This window comes from Oncorhynchus tshawytscha, linkage group LG04 (assembly GCF_018296145.1).
Source record: "Oncorhynchus tshawytscha isolate Ot180627B linkage group LG04, Otsh_v2.0, whole genome shotgun sequence".
NCBI classification, from domain to species: Eukaryota; Metazoa; Chordata; class Actinopteri; order Salmoniformes; family Salmonidae; genus Oncorhynchus; species Oncorhynchus tshawytscha.
This window is the reverse complement of record NC_056432.1, coordinates 70,319,432-70,347,062: the sequence shown is the minus strand read 5'-3', so window position 1 is coordinate 70,347,062 and position 27,631 is coordinate 70,319,432. Positions and strand designations below refer to the sequence as shown.

The 27,631-nt window shown below is 45.8% G+C and overlaps 1 protein-coding gene across 1 annotated transcript in view; it reads right to left on the bottom strand.

Moving 5' to 3' along the window:
• Positions 1 to 894: 894 nt before the first annotated feature.
• Positions 895 to 27,631, bottom strand: part of rras2 (RAS related 2) — a 49,746-nt gene continuing 23,009 nt past the window's right edge. The window contains exons 2-6 of the mRNA XM_042321154.1: positions 11,402 to 11,489; positions 11,106 to 11,208; positions 4,241 to 4,349; positions 2,947 to 3,065; positions 895 to 1,531 (exon numbers count right to left, since the gene is read on the bottom strand). Coding sequence (XP_042177088.1) covers positions 1,444 to 1,531; positions 2,947 to 3,065; positions 4,241 to 4,349; positions 11,106 to 11,208; positions 11,402 to 11,489 — 507 coding nt within the window. The 3' untranslated portion in view covers positions 895 to 1,443. The remainder of the gene's footprint in view (positions 1,532 to 2,946; positions 3,066 to 4,240; positions 4,350 to 11,105; positions 11,209 to 11,401; positions 11,490 to 27,631) is intronic.

Genomic DNA, 27,631 nt, shown 5'->3' with positions numbered 1-27,631 from the left:
TATATTACATGATGATATAACAACACTACAATAGTTCATTGGTTTCTATTAAGCAGAAATACAGATCATATTGAAAAGGATGGCAAGACAACAGAATGTGTGAATTGTCTTGATGTTAACTTTAAAGGTGAGAGGTCAGGTGATGTAATGGCAATTATGTAACCTCCATGTGACTGTGGGAGTCATGGAAACAGCTCCAAACTGGCCCAGAGTCACACCAATAACCTTGGAGGACATGAACACATCTCCAAGAATAATTGAAGGCAGTGTGTAACAAACAACCATGTCATTGAAATTAAGTTACAGTTTGTTTATGAGTGAGCTTCAACAGCTCAATACCTCTGTCTACTTTAAGTAATAACTACGTCCCAAAAGAGAGCCAAATAGATGGTACAAAAATCAATGTTCCAACTGAGAGGGATTGATTTGAAAAGATATGTCAGAGAGGAACATTTCTGAAACTGGTCTGCTATTAAATTCATCATTATCAGTGAGGTACATAAATACTACCCATGGTCTCTTCTGCACTGCTTGGTAAAGATTAAAAATATAAAGAGTTTAAAATGTTTAATTCTGATTAGGCCAACCTGACTCTGAGCTAATCAACAACAACAGGTAAGAGTCAGAGAAGTGTTGTACAACTAAATAAATAAAACAGGTTTGATATCATATTAGAAGCCTAAAGTCTATGAACCTTACAATGCAAATACAGTAAACATTCCATATTTGGCCAGTGAGATGAGTGCAGAATCCATAGACATAGAAATGGATCCGCTGATGACGCTGGAAAGTTAAGTTGTCATAACTTTAGGGCTATCTAGGTTTATACTGTACAGTGTACATACTTGTATACATGTTATGTTCATAGAAGTCAAACCAAACTCATCAACCTTACACGCTGTACTGTGGCGATTTAATAAGTCATTACAAATGCGCTTTCAAAATCACAACAAATGTCACTTATGTACAGTAGCGGATGAGCACATGGAAGTAAAAACGGATATGGCATGACATACACAGAGCTTCATAAGATCACCTCTCTATTCTGATGAGAAACTGGTAACTAGTAAACCTCTCATTGACATTCTGGATGTATATATTTCTCATTCAATCTCGGCAAAAAGTACAAATGTCACTGCAAGGCAAGAAAAAGTCCTTCAGAATACAAAAAATGATATTGTTTAGCTGATGGCAATGTTTAGTGTTAGGACTTTCTCATATGAATTGGATTATTGTTGAAGGTCAAGAGGAGTTTGGCGTTGTCAGTTTCTTCTAGAAGTGAAGTCTGGGGGCGGGGGCAGTTCCTGGTTGCTACCACAGGAACCTCTGTTGAAGTCATGCACGTGGAGAAGGCAGCACTCAGTCATCCATACAAGATGTCATGTCAGGCAGGAGGCGGGGACTGGTGACAGCAGCTGGGTGACTGACAGTGATAAGGCCCACTCAGACGATCACACAATGGCAGCCACTCTTGTCCTTTTCTTTCCGCGTGGGTTCTGGCGAGGGCGGGCATTCCTGTTCCTGGAATTTCCTGTGAGGAGAAAGTGCATTATTACATTATGAGTAAGCAGAGATAGAAGGATTCTAACAAAATAATCTGACTCACTCAAGCAACAATTGTTTTGTTCTGGCTTTGAGTGTAGATGGGATCACATCCTGTAATTGTCTTCATAGAAATGGTATTCCTTTACTTCTACAGATATATCATTGACATTAGGGCATTCTCACATATGAAATTCAGTACCCTGGTTCAGATCTCTGGAGCGTTTGTGAGAATTCCACAGAATACGTTTTGATTTCACAAGACCTGAAAATAACAGTTTCAGGATGCAATTAGCAAGATGCACATTCTACATCATTGTTTTCCAACCCTGGTCCTCCACATGTTTATTGTAACCCTGGACAAGCACACCTGATTTAACTTGTTAACTAATCATCAAGCTCTCAATGAGTTGAATGAGGTGTGTTTGTCCAGGTCTACAATGAAACTGTGTAATGTTGGGGGTACTGGAGGACCAGGGTTGGGAAACACTGGTGTACATGATGTTAGCAAGCTAGCTTGTCCAAATGGGCAAAAAAGTTCCACGCGTCTCGCACTGCCACGTAAATACTTGGTACTCTAGTCCTAGATCTTGAACCCACTACTCACGCAGGACAAGGATTCGTTTCAGCTAGGGTTCGTTTATGTTTTAAACATGCTTTTGTCACACCCTGATCTGTTTCACCTGTCCTCGTTATTGTCTCCACCCCCTCCAGGTGTCACTTGTTTTCCCCAGTGTATTTATCCCTGTGTTTCCTGTCTCTCTGGGCCAGTTTGTTTTGTATGTCTTTCAAGTCAATTAGCGTGTTTTCCTGTACTCCTGCTTCTATTCTCTTTTTGCAAGTCCTCCTGGTTTTGACCATTGCCTGTTTTCTGAACTCCGTACCCACCTGCCTGACGATTCTGCCTGCCCTGACCTCGAGCCTGCCTGCCACTCTGTACCTCCTGGACTTTGAACTGGTTTTGACCTTTTGCCTGTCCATGACCATTCTCTTGCCTACCCTTTTTGGATTGATTAATAAATATCAAAGATTCAAACCATCTGCCTCCCGTGTCTGCATCTGGGTCTCGCCTTGTGCCATTATAGTTCAGATCAGGGTACCAAATGGTTCAGATCCTAAGGGGATATGTGAAAGTGACATTCCATGTGGAAGTATTGCATAAAGCACCTTTCAAATGTACTTGAGAAAGACAGACTAGTGCCAGTGAAGGAACAAAAGCTGAAACTACTTCTTTCCCTCAACCCATTGCCACTGTATTCAGGGAGGTATAGTGGGGTTGTGGTGCCACCTACAGTCAGTAATGAATCCACCCACCTGATTACTCTAACTAACTCTACAGTCAGTAATGAATCCACCCACCTGATTACTCTAACTAACTCTACAGTCAGTAATGAATCCACCCACCTGATTACTCTAACCAGCTCGTGGAAAGCCTGGTCTACATTCATACGGATTTTGGCTGAGGCCTCCATATACGTCACCTTGAGCTGTCTGGCCAGCTGCTGGCCCTCCTCCTGGGTCACCTGAAGGGACGAAACAGGTACAGGGATATATCTTAGATAAATAGCAAGTGCTATTTTGCATCACCCTGTGCCCTAGCTGGGTGAAGACTTCACTTTAGGACCAATTGAACGGTTTCAAATGATCAAACTCTGCCCACCAGGCGATGCAAAACAAACACGCCCATACATTTTATCACACAGTCAGAGAGAGCGAGAACCACCCTCTAACACATGACCATTGACAAACACAAGAATCAGGAAACTGGTGACATCTGCTGGTGAGGTTGAGAAACACATGGGTCAGAAGGTTCACATCCAAGAGTGGGTCACTATGAAATGTGTAAACAATACAGCAAATGTATCACATTACATTTTACATTCAAATAGCACCTGAATTCTATGTGCTTAGCTAGAATATTGTTGCTTCTGGTCCGTCCTAAACTATTGTGACAAGATTAGAGACCAGGGCCTGTATACACAAAGCGTCTCTGTGTAGGAGTGCAGATCTAGGAACAGTTTTGCCTTTTCGTTCACAATAAATAAGATTTTATGGACAGATCCTAGATTAGCACTCCTACTCTAAGACACTTTGTGGATACGGGCCCAGACCTCATTGCAAAATCATTTATTCTACCGTCCTAAAACAGCTGAACTCATTGAGTTGCCAGTAATGGGTAGAATTGAATCATACTCAACTAATTTGTTAAAGCCCACATTTAGACTAATTCATTTGGATGAATCATATTGAGTTATCAATTCTAACAGAGGCCCCACATTATATTCAGCCAATAAAAATAATTATAACAGTAATTGATGTGATAAATGCATTTATATTTGATCAGAAGAGAGAATGTGTTTTATTCCAGCAGGTGACAGTGTGGAGTCATGTGGGAAAGTGAACTGCAGCTGAAAGCCAATGAAGGCCACGGAATGAGCCCTCTTCTTTTCTTCTCTCCCTCCCTCCTCTTTCCCTCTGTCTTTCCCTCTGGTGGTCATCTTCTCTTTCTCACTCCCTCTTTGTCTACCCAAATAGCTCCAGCCACCACCACCACTCTCCATTTTCACAATTAAAAATATAAATGAGAAATTACACATTTTTAAAGCTTGTTGCTTTATATTTACTTTCTTCACATCACCCTAACATGTATGTGTATTTGAGCTGAGGCCTCTGGGCCATTAGGATGACTGCTACTCACCTGTCTCTGAAGCTCCAGGTCTGCTTTATTGCCTACAAGGATCATGGGAAATTCATCCCGGTCTTTGACTCTGAGGATCTGTCTTTGAAATTTGTAGATTTCTTCAAAGCTGTGAAACATAAAGCACACAGCATCACTCGATGCCCCCAGTAAAGCTCAGACATAAAGATAAAGCTGGTGCCTCTGTGGACCTCCCAGGAATGTTGTCTCACAGCCACAAAAATGAACCCCTTGCCCTCCCTTCCCCCACAGCACCCAGGCAGATGGGATTGGCGTCTCTATAAAAATCAAATCAAATCTTATTTGTCACATACACATGGTTAGCAGATGTTAATGCGAGTGTAGTGAAATGCTTGTGCCTCTAGTTCCGACAGTGGAGTAATATCTAACAAGTAATCAAACTATTCCCCAACAACAACCTAATAGACACACATCTAAAGGGGTGAATGAAAATATGTACATATACAGTGCCTTGCGAAAGTATTCGGCCCCCTTGAACTTTGCGACCTTTTGCCATATTTCAGGCTTCAAACATAAAGATATAAAACTGTATTTTTTTGTGAAGAATCAACAACAAGTGGGACACAATCATGAAGTGGAACGACATCTATTGGATATTTCAAACTATTTCAAACAAAAACTGAAAAATTGGGCGTGCAAAATTATTCAGCCCCTTTACTTTCAGTGCAGCAAACTCTCTCCAGAAGTTCAGTGAGGATCTCTGAATGATCCAATGTTGACCTAAATGACTAATGATGATAAATACAATCCACCTGTGTGTAATCAAGTCTCCGTATAAATGCACCTGCACTGTGATAGTCTCAGAGGTCCGTTAAAAGCGCAGAGAGCATCATGAAGAACAAGGAACACCCCAGGCAGGTCCGAGATACTGTTGTGAAGAAGTTTAAAGCCGGATTTGGATACAAAAAGATTTCCCAAGCTTTAAACATCCCAAGGAGCACTGTGCAAGCGATAATATTGAAATGGAAGGAGTATCAGACCACTGCAAATCTACCAAGACCTGGCCGTCCCTCTAAACTTTCAGCTCATACAAGGAGAAGACTGATCAGAGATGCAGCCAAGAGGCCCATGATCACTCTGGATGAACTGCAGAGATCTACAGCTGAGGTGGGAGACTCTGTCCATAGGACAACAATCAGTCGTATATTGCACAAATCTGGCCTTTATGGAAGAGTGGCAAAAAGAAAGCCATTTCTTAAAGATATCCATAAAAAGTGCCGTTTAAAGTTTGCCACAAGCCACCTGGGAGACACACCAAACATGTTGAAGAAGGTGCTCTGGTCAGATGAAACCAAAATTGAACTTTTTGGCAACAATGCAAAATGTTATGCTTAGCGTAAAAGCAACACAGCTCATCACCCTAACCACACCATCCCCACTGTCAAACATGGTGGTGGCAGCATCATGGTTTGGGCCTGCTTTTCTTCAGCAGGGACAGGGAAGATGGTTAAAATTGATGGGAAGATGGATGGAGCCAAATACAGGACCATTCTGGAAGAAAACCTGATGGAGTCTGCAAAAGACCTGAGACTGGGACGGAGATTTGTCTTCCAACAAGACAATGATCCAAAACATAAAGCAAAATCTACAATGGAATGGTTCAAAAATAAACATATCCAGGTGTTAGAATGGCCAAGTCAAAGTCCAGACCTGAATCCAATCGAGAATCTGTGGAAAGAACTGAAAACTGCTGTTCACAAATGCTCTCCATCCAACCTCACTGAGCTCGAGCTGTTTTGCAAGGAGGAATGGGAAAAAATTTCAGTCTCTCGATGTGCAAAACTGATAGAGACATACCCCAAGCGACTTACAGCTGTAATCGCAGCAAAGGTGGCGCTACAAAGTATTAACTTAAGGGGGCTGAATAATTTTGCACGCCCAATTTTTCAGTTTTTGATTTGTTAAAAAAGTTTGAAATATCCAATAAATGTCGTTCCACTTCATGATTGTGTCCCACTTGTTGTTGATTCTTCACAAAAAAATACAGTTTTATATCTTTATGTTTGAAGCCTGAAATGTGGCAAAAGGTCGCAAAGTTCAAGGGGCCGAATACTTTCGCAAGGCACTGTAAGTATATGGATGAGCGATGGCCCGAGCGGCATAGGCAAGGAGCAATAGATGGTATAAACACAGTATACACATGTGGTATGAGTAATGTAAGATATGTAAACATTATTTAGAGTGGCATTATTGAGAGTGGCATTGTATAAAGAAACTAGTGATCCATTTATTAAAGTGGCCAGTGATCTCAAAGTAGGCAGCAGCCTCTCTGATTTAGTGATTGCTGTTTAGCAGTCTGATGGCCTTGAAATAGAAGCTGTCTTTGAGTCTCTAGATCCCAGCTTTGATGCACCTGTACTGACCTCAAATTTCTTCAGACTCCTGAGGTTGAAGAGGCGCTGTTGTGCCTTCTTCACCACACTGTATGTGTGGGTGGACCATCTGAGTTTTTCCGTGATGTGTACGCCTAGGAACTTAAAACTTTCCACCTTCTCCACTGCTATCCCATCGATGTGGATAGGGGGGGTGCTCCCTCTTCTGTTTCCTGAAGTCCACGATCATCTCCTTTTGTTTTTCTGACATTTTTTTGCCGAAGGGAGGGCGGGGGAGGGCTTTGTATGCATCACGGAAGATAGAGTAGCAGTGGTCGAGGGTCTTGCTCATGCGTGTAGTGCAATCAATATGCTGGTGGAATTTAAGTAGTCTTGTTCTCAAATTTGCTTTGTGAAAATCCCCAACTACAATAAATGCAGTCTCAGGATATATGGTTTCCAGTTTGCATATAGTCCAGTGAAGTTCCTTGATGGCCGTCTTGGTGTCTGCTTGAGGGGGAATGTACACAGCTGTGACTATAACTGATGAGAATTCTCTTAGTAGGTAAAATGGCCTGCAATTGATTGTAAGGAATTCTAGGTCGGGTGAGCAGAATGACTTGAGTTCCTGTATGTTGTTATGATTACACCATGAGACGTTAATCATGAAGCATACACCCCCACCCTTCCTCTTCCCAGTGAGGGGTGTATCTCTGTCGGTGCGATGCATGGAGAAGCCCAGTGGCTGAACCGATTCCCATAACATATGCAGAGAGAGCCATATTTCCGTAAAACAGAGAATGTTACAATCTCTGATGTCTCTCTGGAAGGCAACTGTTGCTTGAATTTCATCTACTTTGTTGTCAAGAGACTGGACATTGGCTAGTAGTATGCTCGAGAGCGGTGGGCGATGTGCACGTCTACGAAGTCTGCCCAGTTGAAAGCTTCGTCTGCCCTTTCTGGGTCGTCTTCTGGAATTTGATCCATTGTCCTGGGTGGTGATCGTATTCCTGGTCGTAATGTTGGTAAGTTGACGTTGCTCTTATATCCAATCATTCCTCCCGGCTGTATGTAATAAAACATAAGATTTCCTGGGGTAACAATGTAAGATATAATACATAAAAAAACAAAATACTGCATAGTTTCCTAAGAACTCTAAGTGAGTCAGCGCCATCATTTGGGAATCAGACAGGGTGGGTGAAGGGAGGTACTCCAGAGCAGACAGAGAAGTCAATGAACTCCTGTGGTACTGCATGCCTCAATGTTCCAGAAATGTTTGCATGAGCATTGCAGTAAAGCCTTGGTGAACTTGTGAGCAGCCTCAGCACAGGCTTGCCTGCCTTCCATTGACCAGGGAGGGGTAGCACTAAGCAGGTCTGTCCCTTTAACCAGAGCTTTGCTCCCCGTTGACTTGAAAGGCTTTTAGTGTAATACAAATATCATGCTAACTGTTTGAACCAAACGGCATACATAGAAAGTAGAATCTCAATTCAACGGCTCAGACACAAGAGGTATGTGGCAGGGTCTACAGTCAATCACGGACTACAGGAAGAAACCCAGCCCAGTCACGGACCAGGATGTCTTGCTCCCAGGCAGACTAAATAACTTTTTTGCCCGCTTTGAGGACAATACAGTGCCACTGACACGGCCTGCAACGGAATCATGCGGTCTCTCCTTCACTGCAGCCGAAGTGAGTAAGACATTTAAACGTGTTAACCCTCGCAAGGCTGCAGGCCCAGATGGCATCCCCAGCCGCGCCCTCAGAGCATGCGCAGACCAGCTGGCCGGTGTGTTTACGGACATATTCAACCAATCCCTATACCAGTCTGCTGTTCCCACATGCTTCAAGAGGGCCACCATTGTTCCTGTTCCCAAGAAAGCTAAGGTAACTGAGCTAAACGACTACCGCCCGTAGCACTCACATCCGTCATCATGAAGTGCTTTGAGAGACTAGTCAAGGACCATATCACCTCCACCCTACCTGACACCCTTGACCCACTCCAATTTGCTTACCGCCCAAATAGGTCCACAGACGATGCAATCTCAACCACACTGCACACTGCCCTAACCCATCTGGACAAGAGGAATACCTATGTGAGAATGCTGTTCATCGACTACAGCTCGGCATTCAACACCATAGTACCCTCCAAGCTCGTCATCAAGCTCGAGACCCTGGGTCTCGACCCCGCCCTGTGCAACTGGGTACTGGACTTCCTGACGGGCCGCCCCCAGGTGGTGAGGGTAGGCAACAACATCTCCTCCCCGCTGATCCTCAACACTGGGGCCCCACAAGGGTGCGTTCTGAGCCCCCTCCTGTACTCCCTGTTCACCCACGACTGCGTGGCCATGCACGCCTCCAACTCAATCATCAAGTTTGCGGACGACACAACAGTGGTAGGCTTGATTACCAACAACGACGAGACGGCCTACAGGGAGGAGGTGAGGGCCCTCGGAGTGTGGTGTCAGGAAAATAACCTCACACTCAACGTCAACAAAACTAAGGAGATGATTGTGGACTTCAGGAAACAGCAGAGGGAACACCCCCATCCACATCGATGGAACAGTAGTGGAGAGGGTAGCAAGTTTTAAGTTCCTCGGCATACACATCACAGACAAACTGAATTGGTCCACTCACACAGACAGCATCGTGAGGAAGGCGCAGCAGCGCCTCTTCAACCTCAGGAGGCTGAAGAAATTCGGCTTGTCACCAAAAGCACTCACAAACTTCTACAGATGCACAATCGAGAGCATCCTGGCGGGCTGTATCACCGCCTGGTATGGCAACTGCACCGCCCTCAACCGTAAGGCTCTCCAGAGGGTAGTGAGGTCTGCACAACGCATCACCGGGGGCAAACTACCTGCCCTCCAGGACACCTACACCACCCGATGCTACAGGAAGGCCATAAAGATCATCAAGGACATCAACCACCCGAGCCACTGCCTGTTCACCCCGCTGTCATCCAGAAGGCGAGGTCAGTACAGGTGCATCAAAGCTGGGACCGAGAGACTGAAAAACAGCTTCTATCTCAAGGCCATCAGACTGTTAAACAGCCACCACTAACATTGAGTGGCTACTGCCAACACACTGTCAATGACACTGACTCTACTCCAGCCACTTTAATCATGGGAATTGATGGGAAATGATGTAAATATATCACTAGCCACTTTAAACAATGCTACCTTATATAATGTTACTTACCCTACATTGTTCATCTCATATGCATACGTTGATACTGTACTCTATATCATCGACTGCATCCTTATGTAATACATGTATCACTAGCCACTTTAACTATGCCACTTGGTTTACATACTTATCTCATATGTATATACTGTACTCGATATCATCTACTGTATCTTGCCTATGCTGCTCTGTACCATCACTCATTCATATATCCTTATGTACATATTCTTTATCCCCTTACACTGTGTATAAGACAGTAGTTTTTTTTGGAATTGTTAGTTAGATTACTTGCTCGTTATTACTGCATTGTCGGAACTAGAAGCACAAGCATTTCGCTACACTCGCATTAACATCTGCTAACCATGTGTATGTGACAAATAAAATTTGATTTGATGATTTGATTTGAGAAATATCCCCCAGAGAGAAAGGGAAACAGAATGTAACCACAAACCCAGGAGTGTGTTATAGTGAATGGCCCCCGGCGGGCAGCTTGGCGAGCACATAGTGAATCTGGAGAGCCTTGACTAACGTCAATGGAGGAAGGAAAGACTGTTTACAGCAGGGAGAGAGGGGACTCTGAGGGGTGGGTTGAGACACACCACCATCACATTGCTGCACAGGGACCAGAGGGGTGACACGGGCCCAAAGACTGTTTACAGCACGGAGAGAGGGGACTCTGAGGGGTGGGTTGAGACACACCACCATCACATTGCTGCACAGGGACCAGAGGGGTGACAAGGGCCCAAAGACTGTTTACAGCACGGAGAGAGGGGACTCTGAGGGGTGGGTTGAGACACACCACCATCACATTGCTGCACAGGGACCAGAGGGGTGACAAGGGCCCAAAGACTGTTTACAGCAGGGAGAGAGGGGACTCTGAGGGGTGGGTTGAGACACACCACCATCACATTGCTACACAGGGACCATAGGGGTGACAAGGGCCCAAGACTGCCGACCACAGCACTACAGGACAGCACATATAGAGGGGATGCATTAATTCTCATGCAGGTGATTTAATGCAGAGTTTTTAAACAGAAAAACAAAGCCTGTAAAGAGGTGGATGTTGAAAGAGAGGTATATGAGCAGAGGAGAACAAAGGAGAATGACGACACAGGTTGGCGAGAACGGACGTGTGGGAGAACAAGAGCGTGAGTGAGAGAGATGTATGTGTTTAGCATGAGAAGAGAGAGGAGCAGGCAGACAGAGGGAGAAAGAGAGAGACAGACAGAGAAGCACAGATGAAGATAGGCGCAGATAGAGAGAGTGAGAGAGAGAAAAGCGCAAACAGAGATTGGTGCAGACAGAGAGAGGCACCGTGGGGGCGACACATGACTGGGTTGTCACTCACCTTCCTCTGTCAGTGACTGAGAAGACAAGCAGGAAGCCCTCCCCTGTCCTCATGTATTGTTCTCTCATGGCTCCAAACTCTTCCTGTCCGGCCGTGTCCAGGACTAACAAACACAGGGACAGACACGTTAGACACACACACACACAGTAGCACCTCTCCTGAAAAAGGTACTGTACAAAACTAAACCCTCCAAGATAAGAACAGTAATCTCCTGTGAAGGCTGGTATTTCTCAATGAACATTAGTGTTGTGGTCAGATTTCTCCTGTTTGTTTACAGGCTGAGGGTCTATACTTACTGTCAAGCCGGGCCGCCCTCTCGTCAATGACACACTGCTTCGTATACGAGTCTTCAATCGTGGGATCATAGTCAGTGACAAAGTAGGACTGGAGAGAGAAAGAGGGAGAGAGAAAGAGGGAGAGTGAACATGTTGTACAGTAAGGACTGAGGAGACACAGCTGAGTAGGCATTGAGATAAACATCCGGCTTTGGCTCGGTCTTCTAGAGAGTAAACACTCCATCCACTTGTTTTGTTCAGTAACTCGTTGACCTCTACACTACTATGCAGCATGCAGGAGGTAAACACATAATCCTGACCCGTGTGTTGTGAAAGCCAGGGTAAATACGGACTCACATAACCACTCCACTGTTTCTGAGGGCCACAGGAAAATGAGGTCATCTGGAGTGTTCATGACCAAAACACTGCTAATGTCACTGGCACTTCTGTCGCCACTATTCCAACAATGACACTAATTAGCCATCTTCCAGAGGCTGGTAATGAAGCAGTGACTGGGACTGCCTGTCTGTCTCCAATGTGAGCAGGATGCTTGGAGTAGGTTGAGACAGAGCTTGAAGCAATTAGGGTTAAGTGCCTTGCTCAAGGGCACATCGACAGAGTTTTCACTTAGTAGGCTCAGGGATTCGAACGACCGACCTTTCGGTTACTGGCCCAACACTCTTAACCGCTAGGTTACCATGAATAAAACAGTCTAAGTTTGTTCCAATGCATGAATCATCTTTCCATTTTAAACAAATGATTGTGACAGGAGTGGATCTAATCTGGTAGTGGATTAAATCAGTGTATGTGTATTGATTCATGGCACATGGCCACCTGTTTGACTGTTAAAATATGCATTGTCTTTTTCAGTTAATCCACCGATGCAGATGGAAATATACTGCCTTCTCTCCCTCAATAAACCCCTCTTTCTCTCCCTCAATAAACCCCTCTTTCTCTCCCTCAATAAACCCCTCTTTCTTACTACCTACTCCACACACTCTCCAACTCTCTCACATGCATTATTTCATACAAATACCCTTTTCTCGCCATATTTCTCTGTTGCACACATAAACACACCCCTTCCCATACTATCTGTCTCTCCCTCACCCAAGCTCGTTCCTTCTTTCTCCCCATGCCTCTCTCCCCATGTCTCTCCCTAGTCCTCTGTATGCGCTGCATGCATGCCGACATCACATCCACTGTTCAATAATTCATCAGCGGTCATGCATATGTCTGCAGCCTGCTCTGCACTACTACATGACAATGCTGACCATGTGCCGAGAGAGAGAGAGAGAATCTACCTACTGCTCACACGCTCTTATTTTTAACCTCCAGAAGTTGAGGTTCATGCTCTCCATTCTCCACAGCCTCAGCTATAACATCAGAGTCCCACTCTCTCTGTCTCCAAGAGCTCTACTCTCAGTGAGCCTGTTAACCAGCAGAGACTGACTGTTGCTCTGCCGCTCTCTCTGTGCTGGTTCCCATGATTGATGAGGCTGCAGTACAGTGAAGAGAGAGAGAGAGCGAAAGTGAGAGAGCGCAAGAGAGAATGTATATCCAGAAACATCGCTGGCTCTGTCCAGTAATATATGTGATGGATCCTCATATGGCTCATTGGGTACATCACCATTAGCTCCATATTCAACACAGGATGACTCCCACTGTGGGGTGGGTGACTAACTGGGACAACACAACCACAACAGCCTCCCAGGGTGGGAACGAGCTTAGCTCACTGTTCTTCCCAGCACCATTCAGTCTTCACTGTATGCACAATTGTGTTTGTGCTATCACGCCAACTCCTTGTCATGCTTGGCTTAACAAGGACAGCAATTGAGTTGGCAAGAGCACAAACAGATCTGGGACCAGGCTACTGAACTTCTATTGTGCAGCCTCACACCACCGTCTCCATGACAACACTGGACAGCCATCACTGCACAGACAGCTGATCCTGTCCAGAGTCCAGAGTCAGTCGCTCAATCTGCAGGGGATCTAAAGTCTGGTCTGCTTGCATCCCCCCCAAACACACACACACACACACACACACACAGTGGACTCTCTTTGCACGGTGAAGTGTCCTGACCTTCAGTCGCACCTTAACACAGATGCCAGTGGGAACTGAAAAAAGAAACACTCCCTGTTCAAACACTCCTGAAATGCAAATATTCTCCTCTCAAGTGAATTAACCAATTGCTGCAATGGTAGCGGAGCCTTTTTCATAGAATTACACTTAATTTGAATTAAAAGCAGCTCTGCAGCAGTAACTTGGAGAGCGGCTAAGGTTAAATCCCTCTTTAACAAAACAGAATGCTCCTGTAGTCTGACAGAGTTCAGCCAACCCTTCCATAAATTACCTCTATTCCTGTGTGCACCAATTAGACAGCCTTAGACACACATCCTTATGAGCACCAGTGTGTGTGTGTATGTGTGTGTATAGTGTAGAGCAGAGTATAGAGCATGGTGTAGAGTAAAGTAGAGTGGAGCAGTATAGAACAGAGTATAGGGTATAGAGTAGAGCAGAGAATAGAGCATGGTGTAGAGTAAAGTAGAGTGGAGCAGTATAGAGCAGAGTATAGGGTATAGAGTAGAGCAGAGAATAGAGCATGGTGTAGAGTAAAGTGGAGTGGAGCAGTATAGAGCAGAGTACAGAGTAGAGTATAGAGTAGAGCAGAGAATAGAGCATGGTGTAAAGTAGAGTGGAGCCGTATAGAGTAGAGTACAGAGTAGAGTATAGGGTATAGAGTAGAGCAGAGTATAAAGTAGAGCAGAGTATAGAGTAGTGCAGAGTATATAACAGAGTATAGAGTAGAACAGAGAATAGAGTAGAGTGTAGAGTATATGGTAGAGCAGAGTATAGAGTAGAGTGGTGTATATAGTAGAACAGAGTATAGAGTAGAACATAGTATAGAGTAGAACATAGTATAGAGTATATAGTAGAATATAGAGTAGAGCGGTGTAGTATAGAGTAGAGTAGAGCAGAGTACAGAGTAGAGCAGAGCAAAGAGCAGCGTATAAAGTAGAGCAGAGTATAGAGCAGAGTACATAACATTTGATTTGATTTGAGTATATAGTAGAGCATAGAGTATATACAGTTGAAGTCGGAAGTTTAAACTCAGTTTTTCACAATTCTTGACATTTAATCCTAGTAAAAATGTCCTGTTTTATGTAATTTAGGATCACCACTTTGTCTTAAGAATGTGAAATGTCAGAATAATAGTAGAGAGAATGATTTATTTCAGCTTTTATTTCTTTCATCACATTCCCAGTGGATCAGAAGTTTACATACACTCAATTAGTATTTCATAGCATTGCCTTTAAATAGTTTAACATGGGTCAAACGTTTCGGGTAGCCCTCCACAAGCTTCGTACAATAAATTGGGTGAATTTTGACCCATTGCTCCTGACAGAGCTGGTGTAACTGAGTCAGGTTTGTAGGCCTCCTTGCTCACACGCTTTTCCAGTTCTGCCCACACATTTTCTATAGGATTGAGGTCAGGGCTTTGTGATGGCCACTCCAATACCCTGACTTTGTTGTCCTTAAGCCATTTTGCCACAACTTTGGACGACCTACTTGGGGTCATTGTCAATTTGGAAGATCCATTTGCGACCAAGCTTTAACTTCCTGACTGATGTTGCTTCAATACATCCACATAATTTCCCTCCCTCATGATGCCATCTATTTTGTGAAGTGCACCAGGCCCTCCTGCAGCAAAGCACCCCCACAACATGATGCTGCCAACCCCGTGCTTCATGGTTGGGATGGTGTTCTTCGGCTTTTTCCTCCAAACATAACGATGGTCATTATGGCCAAACAGTTCTATTTTTGTTTCATCAGACCAGAGGCCATTTCTCCAAAAAGTACGATCTTTGTCCCCATGTGCAGTTGCAAACCGTAGTCTGGCTTTTTTATGGCGGTTTTGGAGCAGTGGCTTCTTCCTTGCTGAGCGGCCTTTCAGGTTATGTCGATATAGGACTTGTTTTACTGTGGATATAGATACTTTTCTACCTGTTTCCTCCAGCATCTTCACAAGGTCCTTTGCTGTTGTTCTGGGATTGATTTTCTCTTTTCGCACCAAAGTACATTTATCTCTAGGAGACAGAACACCTCACCTTCCTGAGCGGTATGATGGCTGCGAGGTCCCATGGTGTTTATACTTGCGTACTATTGTTTGTACAGATGAACGTCGTACCTTCAGGCGTTTGGAAATTGCTCACAAGGATGAACCAGACTTGTGGAGGTCTACAATTTATTTTCTGAGGTCTTGGCTGCATTCTTTTGATTTTTCCATGTCAAGCAAAGAGGCACTGAGTTTGAAGGTAGGCCTTGAAATACATCCACAGGTACACCTCCAATTGACTCAAATGATGTCAATTAGCCTATCAGAAGCTTCTAAAGCCATTATCTGGAGTTTTCCAAGCTGTTTAAAGGCACAGTCAACGTAGTGTATGTAAACTTCTGACCCACTGGAATTGTGATACAATGAATTATAAGTGAAATAATCTGTCTGTAAACAATTGTTGGGAAAAGGACTTGTGTCATGTCATGCACAAAGTAAATGTCCTAACCAACTTGCCAAAACTATAGTTTGTTAACAAGAAATTTGTGGAGTGGTTGAAAAATGAGTTTTAATGACTCCAACCTAAGTGTATTTAAACTTCCGACTTCAACTGTAGTAGAGTATAGAGTAGGGTATATAGTAGAGTGGTGTGTAGGGTATATAGTAGAGTTTAGAGTATAGAGTAGAGTGGTGTATAGAGTAGAGCATTGAGTATACAGTACAGTGTAGAGTATAGCAGTGTATAGTGTAGAGTAGATTATAGAGTAAAGTATAGAGCAGAGAAGAGTACAGAGTACAGCAGAGTATACGGTAGAGCATAGCAAAGAAGTGCAGTGTATAGAATAGAGTAGAGCAGAGTATAGAGCAGAGCAGAGTACAGAGTAGAGCCGGGTATAGAGCAGAGTAGAGTAGAGTATAGTGTAGAGCAGAGCACAGAGTAGTGTAGAGCAGAGTATAGAGCAGAGTACAGAGTAGAGTATAGAGTAGAGTAGAGCAGAGTATAGAGTAGAGCAGAGCAGAGTAAAGAGTAGGGTGGAGGATTGAGTAGAGTAGAGCGGAGTATAGCGTGGAGTGGAGTATAGAGTAGAGCAGAGAGCAGAGTAGAGCAGAGTAAAGAGTAGAGGGGTGTATTGAGTAGAGTAGAGTAAGGCATAGAGCAGAGTAGAGCCGAGTATAGAGTAGAGTGGAGTATAGAGTGGAGTGGAGCGGAGTACAGAGTAGAGTAGAGTAGAGCGGTGCAGAACAGAGTATAGAGTAGAGCAGAGCCCTCCACTCCAGTCAGCCCCAGCCACTCAGCCAGAAGGAAGGAAACTAAACCTACACACCAGGGCAGCCGGCCCAGGCCAGCAAAGCCCTCTGATGTCACAGAGGAGATATTCCCCAATCCACACCTACTCACCCACTAACCCACCCATCCAGCCACCCACCCACCCACCGCCAGCCATTTCCACTGCTGCCTTTCAGCTCCACCACCCCACCCACTCCACACCATAACAACATTAGCTGTCTGTTCACCATGAAAAGAAGGTCAGTGGATCCAGTGTCTCTCTCCGCTGCAGCCTCTGTACTGATTTAGTTAGCCTACATTGTGCTGCAGCGCTGAGGAGTCGTCTCCCTAGTCGACAGCTGCTATACTAACCCTGTCTGTCTCTGACTCTCTGATAGACAATCTAACAGATCCTGTATTACAACTGCTGGCTGCCAGCTTCATCTCCACCAACGGGAAAACAAGGATACGTGTAGGCGTGCAATAAACGCCATGCACCCACCATGCACCCACTTCCTCACCACACAAACAGCTTACCGTGCTATATATAGATACACTCCTTTCTATCTGAGACAGCCATCCCACTCGTTTGGGTAGCAGGAGTCTCACGTAGATTACCGTTATAGCTGATCCAGCATAAGATAAACAGCCAGAGCAGAGCTCAGCCATGGATTCACCAACCAGTTCTGTGGATGGAGGGAGGCCGGAGATTTCTCTCCAAAATACTCTAGGCGATTAATTAACAAAAACACACATTTTTGAGGAAAATGGTATGCCTGCCTACTGGATCATAATAAGTGGGAACACAGCAGACTAAGAGGAAACGGCAGAGTTAATTGCCTTCCATACGTGCCCATAATGCCCTATGAAGATTCATAGACCTTGACTTCCAAATCAAGAGCTTGAGCTTCTCTAATGAGAAAATGTAGATTAAATGGTAGGAAAACTTACAAAATGATGCAAATATCTGCAACTTTATAATATCCCCCAATCCCAATACAGCTCCCCTCTCAGCCAAGCCTGGCCAATTCCAGCACCTGGTCGCACTGACACAGCGTTAGAGAGACACACACTATGGCTGGGCCCAAGGTAGGGTTGGACCAGGACACTGTGGAGGAGAGGTCCAGTAAGGGGTAGGAAAGATGGGGTAGTAGGGGTAGGGTAGGACCAGGACACTGTGGAGGAGAGGTCCAGTAAGGGGTAGGGGAGATGGGGTAGGACCAGGACACTGTGGAGGAGAGGTCCAGTAAGGGGTAGGGAAGATGGGGTAGTAGGGGTAGGACCAGGACACTGTGGAGGAGAGCTCCAATAAGGGTTAGGGGAGACAGGGTAGTAGGGTTGGACCAGGACACTGTGGAGGAGAGGTCCAGTAAGAGGTAGGGGAGACAGGGTAGTAGGGTTGGACCAGGACACTGTAGAGGAGAGGTCCAGTAAGGGATAGGGGAGACGGGGTAGTAGGGGTAGGACCAGGACACTGTGGGGAGAGGTCCAGTAAGGGGGTAGGGGAGACAGGGTAGTAGGGGTAGGGTAGGACCAGGACACTGTGGAGGAGAGGTCCAGTAAGGGATAGGGGAGACGGGGTAGTAGGGGTAGGACCAGGACACTGTGGGGTAGGACCAGGACACTGTGGGGAGAGCTCCAGTAAGGGGGTATGGGGGAAACAGGGTAGTAGGGGTAGGACAGGACACTGTGGAGGAGAGCTCCAATAAGGGGGGGTAGGACCAGGACACTGTGGAGGGAGACGGGGTAGTATGGGTAGGAGACACTGTAGTAGTAAGGGGTAGAGGTAGGACCAGGACACTGTGGAGGAGAGGTCCAGTAAGGGGTAGGGGAGACGGGGTAGTATGGGTAGGACCCGGACACTGTGGAGGAGAGCTCCAGTAAGGGGTAGGGGAGACAGGGTAGTAGGGTAGGGTAGGACCAGGACACTGTGGAGGAGAGGTCCAGTAAGGGGTAGGGGAGACAGGGTAGTAGGGGTAGGGTAGGACCAGGACACTGTGGAGGAGAGGTCCAGTAAGGGGTAGGGGAGACAGGGTAGTAGGGGTAGGGTAGGACCAGGACACTGTGGAGGAGAGGTCCAGTAAGGGGTAGGGGGGACGGGGTAGTAGGGATAGGGTAGGACCAGGACACTGTGGAGGAGAGGTCCAGTAAGGGGTAGGGGAGATAGTAGGGTCCCAGGTCCAAGTGCAGCCATTTCAATTAACAATACCGTTAAACTCAGGCCAGACCACCTAGTGTAGACTCTAGAAATAACCGCTGACAGGGTGGTCCTGCCTGCCAACCCTTGATAAAGATGTATGAACCAGCCACCACCACAACTTTACCTTCATTTACAGTACCTGCACAACAGCAGTCAGCCATAACACAAATAACTGCTAATCTTACATGTTTTGGAAGTATGCAGGACTTGATGACGGCATACAAATACAGGTGATGAACTGAACTGCCTTTTCATGTGCATTGATTTATGGGAGAGTTGAACCAGTGCCAGCTCAAAGCAGATCCCGGTGAGGCCTGGTGCTTTAACTCCAGACCTGCTTAAGCCCTCTCATTTGTTTCTAGAAGTGCAGCAACAGAACTCCACCCTTGAAGTAGAGCTGTTCCAGGGATTTGCATAGTCAGGCTTTCCCTAGATTCTCCTTCATTCCCCAGCTTATCATGATGTGAATGGCGAACTAGACTGGCCCATTATACTGGCTGTTATAGGGGTAGTCTACACTATCATACTGGTCACTGCTTCCATTGGGGGTGTTAGGTACAGTCATGTTGAGAGTTCGCTCCAGGTCATCTACAAGTCCATGCTAGGTAAAGCTCCGCCTTATCTCAGTTCACTGGTCACGATGGCAACACCCATCCGTAGCACGCGCTCCAGCAGGTGTATCTGCTATGTACTTCCGGCGCCGACAGAGATGGCCGCCTCGCTTCGCGTTCCTAGGAAACTATGCAGTTTTTAGTTTTTTTACGTGTTATTTCTTACACTAGTACCCCAGGTCATCTTAGGTTTCTTTACATACAGCCGACAAGAACTACTGAATATAAGATCAGCGTCAACTCACCATCAGTACGACCAAGAATATGTTTTTCGCGATGCGGATCCTGAGTTCTGCCTTACAACCAGTGTAACCGAGTGGATCACATGCAGCGACCAAAAAAAAAACGACTCAGAAAAAGAGGGAAACGAAGCGGTCTTCTGGTCAGACTCCGGAGACGGGCACATCGTGCACCACTCCCCAGCATTCTTCTTGCCAATGTCCAGTCTCTTGACAACAAGGTTGATGAAATCCGAGCAAGGGTAGCATTCCAGAGGGACATCAGAGACTGTAACGTTCTCTGCTTCACGGAAACATGGCTCACCGGAGAGACGCAATCCGAAGCGGTGCAGCCAGCGGGTTTCTCCACGCATCGCGCCGACAGAAACAAACATCTCTCTGGTAAGAAGAGGGGCGGGGGCGTATGCCTTATGGCCAACGTGACATGGTGTGATGAAGGAAACATACAGGAACTCAAATCCTTCTGTTCACCTGATTTAGAATTCCTCACAATCAAATGTAGACCGCATTATCTACCAAGAGAATTCTCTTCGATTATAATCACAGCCGTATATATCCCCCCAAGCAGACACATCGATGGCTCTGAACGAACTTTATTTAACTCTCTGCAAACTGGAAACGATTTATCCGGAGGCTGCATTCATTGTAGCTGGGGATTTTAACAAGGCTAATCTGAAAACAAGACTCCCTAAATTTTATCAGCATATTGATTGCGCAACCAGGGGTGGAAAGACCCTGGATCATTGTTACTCTAACTTCCGCGACGCATATAAGGCCCTGCCCCGCCCCCTTTCGGAAAAGCTGACCACGACTCCATTTTGTTGATCCCTGCCTACAGACAGAAACTAAAACAAGAAGCTCCCACGCTGAGGTCTGTCCAACGCTGGTCCGACCAAGCTGACTCCACACTCCAAGACTGCTTCCATCACGTGGACTGGGAGATGTTTCGTATTGCGTCAGACAACAACATTGACGAATACGCTGATACGGTGTGCGAGTTCATTAGAACGTGCGTTGAAGATGTCGTTCCCATAGCAACGATTAAAACATTCCCTAACCAGAAACCGTGGATTGATGGCAGCATTCGTGTGAAACTGAAGGCACGAACCACTGCTTTTAATCAGGGCAAGGTGTCTGGTAACATGACTGAATACAAACAGTGCAGCTATTCCCTCCGCAAGGCTATCAAACAAGCTAAGCGCCAGTACAGAGACAAAGTAGAATCTCAATTCAACGGCTCAGACACAAGAGGTATGTGGCAGGGTCTACAGTCAATCACGGACTACAGGAAGAAACCCAGCCCAGTCACGGACCAGGATGTCTTGCTCCCAGGCAGACTAAATAACTTTTTTGCCCGCTTTGAGGACAATACAGTGCCACTGACACGGCCTGCAACGGAATCATGCGGTCTCTCCTTCACTGCAGCCGAAGTGAGTAAGTCATTTAAACGTGTTAACCCTCGCAAGGCTGCAGGCCCAGACGGCATCCCCAGCCGCGCCCTCAGAGCATGCGCAGACCAGCTGGCCGGTGTGTTTACGGACATATTCAACCAATCCCTATACCAGTCTGCTGTTCCCACATGCTTCAAGAGGGCCACCATTGTTCCTGTTCCCAAGAAAGCTAAGGTAACTGAGCTAAACGACTACCGCCCGTAGCACTCACATCCGTCATCATGAAGTGCTTTGAGAGACTAGTCAAGGACCATATCACCTCCACCCTACCTGACACCCTTGACCCACTCCAATTTGCTTACCGCCCAAATAGGTCCACAGACGATGCAATCTCAACCACACTGCACACTGCCCTAACCCATCTGGACAAGAGGAATACCTATGTGAGAATGCTGTTCATCGACTACAGCTCGGCATTCAACACAATAGTACCCTCCAAGCTCGTCATCAAGCTCGAGACCCTGGGTCTCGACCCCGCCCTGTGCAACTGGGTACTGGACTTCCTGACGGGCCGCCCCCAGGTGGTGAGGGTAGGCAACAACATCTCCTCCCCGCTGATCCTCAACACTGGGGCCCCACAAGGGTGCGTTCTGAGCCCCCTCCTGTACTCCCTGTTCACCCACGACTGCGTGGCCATGCACGCCTCCAACTCAATCATCAAGTTTGCGGACGACACAACAGTGGTAGGCTTGATTACCAACAACGACGAGACGGCCTACAGGGAGGAGGTGAGGGCCCTCGGAGTGTGGTGTCAGGAAAATAACCTCACACTCAACGTCAACAAAACTAAGGAGATGATTGTGGACTTCAGGAAACAGCAGAGGGAACACCCCCATCCACATCGATGGAACAGTAGTGGAGAGGGTAGCAAGTTTTAAGTTCCTCGGCATACACATCACAGACAAACTGAATTGGTCCACTCACACAGACAGCATCGTGAGGAAGGCGCAGCAGCGCCTCTTCAACCTCAGGAGGCTGAAGAAATTCGGCTTGTCACCAAAAGCACTCACAAACTTCTACAGATGCACAATCGAGAGCATCCTGGCGGGCTGTATCACCGCCTGGTATGGCAACTGCACCGCCCTCAACCGTAAGGCTCTCCAGAGGGTAGTGAGGTCTGCACAACGCATCACCGGGGGCAAACTACCTGCCCTCCAGGACACCTACACCACCCGATGCTACAGGAAGGCCATAAAGATCATCAATGACATCAACCACCCGAGCCACTGCCTGTTCACCCCGCTGTCATCCAGAAGGCGAGGTCAGTACAGGTGCATCAAAGCTGGGACCGAGAGACTGAAAAACAGCTTCTATCTCAAGGCCATCAGACTGTTAAACAGCCACCACTAACATTGAGTGGCTACTGCCAACACACTGTCAATGACACTGACTCTACTCCAGCCACTTTAATCATGGGAATTGATGGGAAATTATGTAAATATATCACTAGCCACTTTAAACAATGCTACCTTATATAATGTTACTTACCCTACATTGTTCATCTCATATGCATACGTTGATACTGTACTCTATATCATCGACTGCATCCTTATGTAATACATGTATCACTAGCCACTTTAACTATGCCACTTGGTTTACATACTTATCTCATATGTATATACTGTACTCGATATCATCTACTGTATCTTGCCTATGCTGCTCTGTACCATCACTCATTCATATATCCTTATGTACATATTCTTTATCCCCTTACACTGTGTATAAGACAGTAGTTTTTTTTTGGAATTGTTAGTTAGATTACTTGCTCGTTATTACTGCATTGTCGGAACTAGAAGCACAAGCATTTCGCTACACTCGCATTAACATCTGCTAACCATGTGTATGTGACAAATAAAATTTGATTTGATTTGATTTGATCTCACTGATCATCCCTAAAGCCAACACCTCATTTGGCTGCCTTTCGTTCCAGTTCTCTGCTGCCTGTGACTGGAACGAATTGCAAAAATCGCTGAAGTTGGAGACTTTTATCTCCCTCACCAACTTCAAACATCAGCTATCTGAGCAGCTAACCGATCGCTGCAGCTGTACATAGTCTATTGGTAAATAGCCCACCCATTTTCACCTACCTCATCCCCATACTGTTTTTATTTATTTACTTTTCTGCTCTTTTGCACACCAATATCTCTACCTGTACATGACCATCTGATCATTTATCACTCCAGTGTTAATCTGCAAAATTGTAATTATTCGCCTACCTCCTCATGCCTTTTGCACACATTGTATATAGACTCCCCCTTTGTTTTCTACTGTGTTATTGACTTGTTAATTGTTTATTCCATGTGTAACTCTGTGTTGTCTGCTCACACTGCTATGCTTTATCTTGGCCAGGTCGCAGTTGCAAATGAGAACTTGTTCTCAACTAGCCTACCTGGTTAAATAAAGGTGAAATAAAAAAATAAAAAATAAAACTAGGATGAGAGCCACTAGCCACAGTTGGCCATTAAAAAAATGGGCCCCCAAACATCCAGCTTTGTTGTCTCTTCAGGGTCAAAGTCCATTGATAAGGTTGTGTGTGCAAAGCACATGGTGTACTTTTCAGAATATAGTCCATCTGAGTTCATCTTATCTCTGTCCCCAACCAGAGTTTTTACACTGAGCCGTCCTCTAAAACTGCCTCACTTGTGGAACTGCTCAGAGTAAAGGGTAGCCTAGTGGTTAGAGTGTTGGACTAGTAACCGGAAGGTTGCGAGTTCAAACCCCTGAGCTGACAAGGTACAAATCTGTCGTTCTGCCCCTGAACAGGCAGTTAACCCACTGTTCCTAGGCCGTCATTGAAAATAAGAATTTGTTCTTAACTGACTTACCTAGTTAAATAAAGGTTAAATAAAAAAATAAAAATAAACACCTGTGAACATTGAGTTTCATGTGTCAGTCAGGCAGCTGTAGACTTACACCACTCCCTTAGCCATCCCCTTCCTGTTCCCCCTGCCCTCCCTTGTCCTACAGGGTTAACCTCTGCTGAACCTGGGGGACTGTCCAGGGGCCGAATGGCAGCCGTCAGTAATCAGACATCACCCAGCACAAATAGCCACCCTTAAGGGTTAACATGAAGCAGATGGGAGTGTAGGAGTTCTGCTTGTCCAATAATACTGTCTGCTCTACTCCATCCCTCTCCTCACCTTCATGTGTGACTTCATCCCACTGGAGAGTTCCAGCCAAGAACACAATTACAATTTGTTATGTAAGTGAGAGCAAGAGAAGGAGAGAGAAAGAGAGGGCGAGAGTGAAAGACCTCCACTTCCTGGGGAAAAACCCACTTGTCCCATGAGCTCATGCAAACCAGAAAGGTCAAATATTCAATAACTAATACACATGAAGAGGGTGAGCACAGCAGCACACAATGGGTCCACCGCCTTAAAAGGGCACCAGGGACCTCACCCCTCAGGCTGAAGGAAGCCTCTATCTACTGTAAATGTTATTACACTGCTTCAATAAAACGCTTCTACTATTCCTCATAAATAATCATCACATCACATCTGACCACATTTGAGGTGGTGGCTAGGGCTTTAGCATCTGGAATTATTTCATCTGATTGAATTCTTCCTTGGTCTCAGTGAGCAGAAACTAGTGCCAATGTCCAGCATTACCGGTTGTTTTATCATATCTCAAAACTCATATCTAACCCGACTGAGCAAAGAGAGGAATGTTCCAGAATGATTCTGAACAAATGAAGCCATGAAATGAAGTGTCCACAACACCCCCAGCCTGTCATCCTCCCAATGACCAGATAGAACAGATCCCCTGGCCCCTGCCTCTGCCAGGGCCTCTCATTCAGCAGCCCACGCCCAGGCCCCACCCCAGCAGAGGAGCCCCCCACCTCAGATACCAAAATCGATTTAGCTCCCAAATAGATGTTCTCACTGCACTGGAGCCAGGGCTCAGCCACAGGCCATGGTACAAAACATCACCAGGGGAACGACTAGCTAACTGGCTCTCCATAGTTAGAGCCTTCTTCACCCCTGTGCTCAGGTCTCATACTGTGTACATATACAATTACACAGCAGCCCTCTGTCAGTCTACTGAGGCCTCTGCTCTGGTCTCACCCCGCAAACAGCTCTGGACTTGATAATAGCGAGGTTACCATCAATTAGAGAATCATCTTAGATTAGCATCATTTAGAGTCTGAGAGGCTGAATGGCCTCCTCTGTGTCAGGACTAGGTCATGTTGCCTGGGGGCTCTCTGGAACAGGAGTCATGACTTTCCACCAAACGGAAAAGAACACAGACACGCACAAACACACGCCACAGCAGTAGTAACGTTTCACCTCAAACATGAGACAGAGTAGCTTTATGGCATGAAACTACATGGGTAATAAAATCATATGTTCTGGCCTTGGTCTGAAAGTCCTATGTGGTCCTGGTACTGTACACCATAAAGAGCGTAGCAACAAGGAGAGTGTTCCTGCTGAGGCTAAAGCAGGGAGGGAAATGTTGATCAAGTCTGCTGAGCCAACCAGGCGCTCCTCTGCCCTCCGTGGCATTATAACTTCAATCGGCAGGCTAAATATCACTGTGTGCTGGACTTTCACTGCTTTTGAACCCACTCAAAGGGCGCCATCAAAGAGGAGCCAGTAAAAGGCCTTTCTTCCCCGGCTGGCCACCAGAGCTCAAAGCATTCAGAATCCACAGCCAACCTAACATGTTCACTGGGACCTGACCACACCACTACCTCGTCTCTTTCTTAACCCCAGTTTCTGGTCATGTTCTCATCACAAGGCACCATTTTAGATACAGTAGAAAGCCACAGAGTTATTCGAGCCGACAGTGTGCAGTAAAAAGCTGTGTGAACGAGCCTAGTTTCTGTTCCAGCAGGTCATGTGATGTTACCAATGTCCCCTTCCCCCCATTAAGCTAGCCTTAAGCCTAACCATTGTGGTGGTGTTGATGTAGCCTTCTCTGTGGCCTTCGGTAGTTTGCTATGAGGGGCAGAAAAAACAAATTGATATTTGTGAGTCTAACTTTCTCACTCATAATTATTCAGATTCATTCAGGACTATCTGTAATCATGGTAGCATCCACAATAATGTAATAGTGTTTTGAAACATATTCTATTATTCTTATACAATGAAACTAACGTGACACAATACATTATTTACCATTATTTTCTATTGGGCACAAAATAATCTGAAACACAACCAAAACAAACAGGAAATGCATCCAGCACGTTTGTAGAGTCATAATCTTGATGTAATCATTGCGTGCTAGGAATATGGGACCAAATACTCAACTTGACTACTTTAATACACATAAGTGGATTTGTCCCAATACTTTTATAAAAAGTGCTGTAATTTCTTAGCGGTTAACCTGATATGGATGAAAATACCCTCAAATTACAGTGGACAGTCTGCACTTTAACATGTATCATTTCAAATCCCCAGTTCTGGAGTACAGAGCCAAAACAACAACAAATGTTCACTGTCCCAATCTTTTTAGCTCACTGTATGTGGTGGCTGAAACAAAGCACTAACAGAAGAGAGTGTGGTGATAGCTGGCTCTGAAGTTCCCACAGTAAGAGCGACTCAGCGAGAGACGGCCACGATGTGTTATTGTTGTCTCAATGAACAACCTGTGTCACAGTTCTGACACATACCTGGTATGGGATGAGGTCACTAGGGAAAGGAAAGTGAAAGGGGGATACAACTGAATGCCTTCAACTGAAATGTGTCTTCCGCATTAAACCCAACCCCTCTGACTAGGCTTGTTTATTATGAGTGAGATATGGGGACAGAGATTTGAGATGGGTACATAATACTGATAAGCTCTCATAAAGCTGCATCTGATAGGACAGAGGGTTGTTTTCCCACTACAGGAAGTAGGACAATCTATGAGCTTACGGGTTGCTGTAGAAGAGATGCACAGAGAGTCAGGGGTCCGTTATGGCCAGTCAGCCATGTCGTGAGTAAAAACCATGACTGGGACCTAGGACAGGGCCTCTCCTGACCACCCCAGCTCAAACACACACACCCCGGTGTCCTCCACCTAGCACCCAACCACCCACGTTGTTCTTATTCCACTTTCATTTACTAGTAGTAATGGCAGGTATGACATGTATCCTACTTTACAGTACAGCTCCTGTTACAGATTCATCTCCCTCCATCCGCTGTAGTAGCGCTCCATGTATTTGCATTAGTGGTGTTTCTCCAGATGGTAAGCTTTGCAGAGGGTGATATGTCAGGAGGAATAAGGCTTCTCCTTGGCAGTGTGTCAGAAACGCAGCACCATTACCGTTTTAGGCCACCAGTCACACAACACAGACAGTGGAAATGTTATTACCTCAGCAGGCAGCTCCTCATAAATAAGAGTTAATGGACGTCACTCTCCTGCTCCCAGCCCCAAGGCCCAGGGCAGACAGACAGGCCTCCCCCACATAGACCTAGCCCAGCCGCCCACCGGCCTCATAAGCCCTT